Consider the following 4,927-nt stretch of genomic DNA (forward strand, 5'->3'; position numbering starts at 1 on the left):
TAGAAGTAGAAAAAAGAAAACATTTTCCCGTTGTTTCTTTCTCCTTTTTTCTTTTCTCATTCGATCTCCATTACATCGCGCTTCAGATCATCGGAATCGAACTTCAGCTTGATCCCCGCCTGACCTAGCGAATCGAATGGAACGACAACTCAATTTGCACGAATTTGGGTCTCCAGAATGCCGGCGAGGGAGTTAGGTTGCTTCTCCTTGAGGGAGCTCTATCAGATCGGTTGATGCGATGGAGGTAAAAGGCGGCACCGTCAGTCGAGGTGGAGAGTTTAGGGTTTGATCGTTAAAGAAGGGGGTGAATGGATCAAACAGTGGAAATTTTTTAGTGGTAAAAAGTTTTAATTTTTATTAATCATACTGTTTCTGGCGCACCTGCACTTGATTATGTGATGCATATTTGACTGCTTTTGATTGTGAAGCTTTCAGATGGCTTGGGACGATTCCTCCGCACCTGGAGCTTAGGCGTTGTCGATCAGGCGCCACCGAAACAGCCACCACGGTTCTTCCTTTTCTACAATCATCCAAATTAAAAGCAAAGAATCCTTTACCTCTAGCTCTCGGCACAGCTCGCATCTTGAAACTCCCTCTTCCTGATGGCGGTGGTCGCTGCTCCCTCTTCCGGTCTCCGACGAGGGGGATGTCTGCTCCTCCGCATTACGCAGCAGCGAGAACCGCCTGAAAGACACGCCTTCCGTGCCATGTAAGTCGTTTTTTTTTGTTCCTCGTCTTATTCCTCTCTGGAAACAAGCACGCGATCCAGATCCCCTTTCTTGCATCATAGAAACGTAGGAAAGTTGCTTCTGGTTCTGTCGTCTGATTTCTTTCCTAAAACAATCAAAGCGATGCGGGTTCTCCTCTTTTTCCTCATTATAAATTGTTCTTTTTTTGCCGATGAAGCTTTAGCCCTTTTGGTGATACTCGTCGTTGGAAATTGTAGGAAGGATGAGCGTGCAATGTCTTCTGGCGCCATGAATAAGGTGAGCATTTCCGGCGATCTGGTTCCATTCCTAAAATTTCCTCAGATGAGGTGTCCTTCTAGTGATCAGCCTCATTGATCGATCAATTCTCGCGCCGAGCCAAGCCAGTCAATTGGAGGACAAAACTAGAATGCTTGCACAGGAAGGTCTTGGCCGTTTACTGCCGAGCTCTTCTTGGCGAAAAATTTTGGGTGAGCCTAACCTTGTGCTGGATACAAGTTCCATTTAGCTGATGATTGATGCTTCTATTTTCTGTTGTTTTCTGACAATTGGTTTTGTCCTATCTTGATCTTAGTTTTTAATTTCCCTATACCAATTGTTCACGAATCATTATAGATGGCGGCATGCTTGAGAGCGGAGAGTCACTGGGAGGATCATTCTTATGCACGGTTAGCATATAGACACAACATTATCTTTACTCCTTTCCTCAACAACAAGCATCAACTATTCAACTTCACTCCACTGTTTCAACTCCTAGTTTGATTGACTGAAGATAGTTGCTTTACTTTTTTGGATTCTTAACTTTTCCTTTCAATGTATTATTTCAGCTTCATTGAAGCCTACAAAAGGCAATTTGCTGAGCAGGTAAGAACTATTTTGTTTTATTCAGTGAAATGCATTATTGGTAGCACATAGTTTAAAGAGAGAAACTAGTTTACTAATGTTTCAACGAGATTCAGTTAAAAGTTAGTTGTAGGTGGGTTGGAATGATGTCTTGTTAACTCATAGTAATCAGCAATCTTAAAGCGCAGCCACTTTTCTTAAGAAAATTTGTGCTCACCAATGGCGTGCAACTAGGGTCCAATAAAGTTTCTCTAGATACAATAAGATTGCACTTGAATTTGCCTGTCGAAGTGGAGAAATCAGGAGGTCAAAGCTTTGTCTGAATCAGGCCCACAGCAACGCTCTCTTATATGCATAAGTGTTCTTAGATTAACTAAATGTCTTATTGATGGATATATTTTTTTTAAAAAATCCCTCATGCTTTTGATTTGCCTTGTGAAGTTATTTGGTAATTCTTTAAACTGACTCGGCAACCTTAGATTTAGGGTGCAAATTAATGCAGGAATTTTCATCATTAAAGAGAAGATGCAGAAGGAAGGAGGCTGAGAAGTGTATCTGTGTTGTTGCAGTAAGATCTACTTTTTGTTTTATTTAGATACTAAATTTCTTTTAGTCTTGCATGACAGCAATTTCTAGTTAACCTTATATATAACAATAAATTAGTCATGTATGAGTAGAATTTACAGATATGGTTAATGACCTAGAACCTGTGTTTGAAGTGGTTAATGATCTAGAACCTGTGTTTGAAGTAAACAAGATCTCTCGTTCATGACACAGTCTCACATTGCACCATCTTAACCAATTCTGGTTGTAAATAGTTGACCTGTTTATGGTATGAACATGATTTTTACTGACCCATCTAAATTTGTTTAGGTTAAGCAAACATGCCATATTAAAATTTAACAATTCTATTTGTACTTTACTCCTGTAAGTAAAGAAAACAGTTAATTTGCATATACTAGAACAACAGATTCATCCTGAAGCTTTTCCATATCTTACAAGAGAACAATATATTCTCATTATTATACATGAAACAATTACGACATTCTTCAGTTGTATCACTTTGAAACTTAAATTGTCTGGTGGCATGATACTGGGTGGTTTGTTATAGTAAACAACTAGTTTTTTTTCCTTAAAAAAAATTATTTGTACTGGACTGGACAACAAAACACACAAGGTGTTGCATGCTTGCGATTTCTGTTGTGTATAAGGCATATACTTTATCATCCTTTATTTATTCATTTCCCTTTCCAAGGGTGCCCTTGATCACGTGACCAGAAGGCTAATATTTGAATAGTGAAATCTGGCATTAACACAAGAAACCTCTAGGTCATACACTGATGGTTAGTGAAAGAGGCAACAGGCTACTAGGATTTATTTAATGCTGTAATATTGCTTAGCCCCTTAATGTTTTAGTATGAAAACATAACTAGAATTTCCTATGATAAAGATATGTTCACACATTAAATCTGAAATTCATTAGAATGTATATAACCTCTTGTACTTGTATCATCAATTAGGGTTGTAGTAACTTTTCAACTTAGACTTTTCACCCATAAGTTTTGTTGCAACCTTTGGACTTTTCCCAACATTTTGTCAAGAGCTTCCATCATAGCCAATTTCAATCTGACTAGTTAGGTGTAATCTTTCTTAGATTGCAAAGATGATTGATTCCTTCTTAATTACTATGAATCTTTTCTTCAAAGCCATTTTTTCATAGTATCACTGGAAAACTCTCAACAATTTTCATATTTTGTTCTTGCTGTTTCTCCAAATTGTCAGACGAGGATGGATGAGAATGTCAACCACACAGAATTGAGCAGCATAGTTGGGACCCTAGACCTCAACATAAGACAATTTTACTGTGGAGATACAATTCTTGGAGTATGAGTCTATAATTACACTCCTTTTCATTCTTTTCTTGCAATTTATGGTGAGAAACTCATGAGTCAAGTTGTTGACTAGGAGCATGTGAAGTCACCTGCTTTCTCCAATATTTATGGATTGGATCAAACAAGATATGTATATGTAGCAAACTTGTGTGTCGCCAAGAATGCTCGCCGCGAAGGAATTGCAACAAACTTGTTGTCATTGGCTGTTGATGCAGCTAAATTACATGGTACGTGAGATTATGTTTCATTGATTATGCCTTAAGGTTATGTGTAATAGCAGGAGAGGGCTCATGCTAAGCAACCAAATGGCACATAGTGTGCTTACTTTAGCACATCAAAAAGGAGGGAACATACATGGACTCGGAGGGTGGGAAAAAAAATTCATTCTGATTGATGGCAAGTATTTTAGCTCCCATAACTAGTGTTTCATGGAAAGTTAGTCTGGGCATAAATGGTGAACGATCTAGGTTTTATGTGTGGACAATAGAATCAATCTATTTGAGTGGAAGGAATAAGGAGTACAGGTAGATTGATGATGAAGAAGAATTCAAGTTTTCAGTAGGGTGAGTTAGATAAACAAGCAGAAGCCATGGGTTTGTCGTGTTGGAGCATCAATTCCATCCGAATGACTAGTTATTTTGAGTCGATGGTCCTTGTGAATGTGATGAGTACTTCCCTATGTACAAGCATTGTACTTTCCAAATACCATGATTTTATTTTTGATGGTTGTTTTTCATATTTGTTTTTCGTACCACTGACATCAGCTTTAAATGCCAGGCATCAACCAGATATATGTACATGTAAACAAGGATAACATTGCAGCTCGAAGGTTATATGATCAAATAGGATTTCAGGTCTTGATCCTGCATGCTTTTGTTTACCTCTTGTAAATTCTTTTAGTCTTTTATTTTTTATTTTAAAAAAATGAATTTAGAAAATAAAAAAGAAAGATAAAAATCCAGTTGTGATCTTTTTCTTTTGACGTCTTTGTACCATAAAATTTATTTTTCATGTGAATGCTTGATCTTTTCAAATGTAAGAAAAGACAATGAATATCAACTATGTTTTTTCATAAAATATTTTCCATTTTACAGAAAGAAATAAAAAGTAGTTTTTTAAAAAACACAGACAGAGACTTAAATTGTTACACTCTTTGTGAACAGATGGTGCAAACTTCTGTTCCTCGTTTGCTGGTGGACGACAAGTATTTACTGTGCTTGAAGATTTAAGCTTCCTTTCCTTCCCTCCATTGCGTTGTAAAGGTCAGTAATAGCTGTCAAAGATCAACACTCTTAGTGTACTTGAGATCATTAGATTTTGGTTAATGTTTTCTTAGTCGTCATATTTTCTCTGGAAAATTTTACTTTGATCCTTATGTTTTCGAAATGCTTATTAGAATATGGAAGTCTTACCTTGCAATCCAAACTTTTCTTTCAGTTTGCACCTTAAGTTAAATGGCATTCCCTCAACTTATGGTGAATTGAC

At 37.2% G+C, this 4,927-nt stretch overlaps 1 protein-coding gene and 1 long non-coding RNA gene across 3 annotated transcripts; both read left to right on the forward strand.

Moving 5' to 3' along the window:
• On the forward strand, positions 1-991 carry LOC122036750. Its single transcript, XR_006127431.1, has 3 exons — positions 1-337; positions 429-709; positions 947-991. It is a non-coding gene; the product is annotated as an uncharacterized LOC122036750 (long non-coding RNA).
• Positions 992-1,291: 300 nt separating this feature from the next.
• LOC122036748 lies at positions 1,292-4,906 on the forward strand. Of its 2 annotated transcripts, none has more exons than XM_042596153.1 (7): positions 1,292-1,375; positions 1,535-1,571; positions 2,053-2,118; positions 3,333-3,434; positions 3,516-3,669; positions 4,220-4,296; positions 4,606-4,906. In XM_042596153.1, exons 1-7 carry the CDS (start codon positions 1,323-1,325, stop codon positions 4,669-4,671), a joined length of 555 nt encoding a protein of 184 aa, XP_042452087.1. In that variant the 5' UTR covers positions 1,292-1,322; the 3' UTR covers positions 4,672-4,906. The 2 variants fall into 2 exon arrangements, with proteins under 2 accessions (XP_042452087.1, XP_042452088.1); XM_042596154.1 differs by having other exon boundaries at positions 1,297-1,375; positions 2,030-2,118.
• The last annotated feature ends 21 nt before the right edge of the window (positions 4,907-4,927 follow it).

This window comes from Zingiber officinale, unplaced genomic scaffold (genome assembly GCF_018446385.1).
Source record: "Zingiber officinale cultivar Zhangliang unplaced genomic scaffold, Zo_v1.1 ctg205, whole genome shotgun sequence".
Taxonomy (NCBI): domain Eukaryota; kingdom Viridiplantae; phylum Streptophyta; class Magnoliopsida; order Zingiberales; family Zingiberaceae; genus Zingiber; species Zingiber officinale.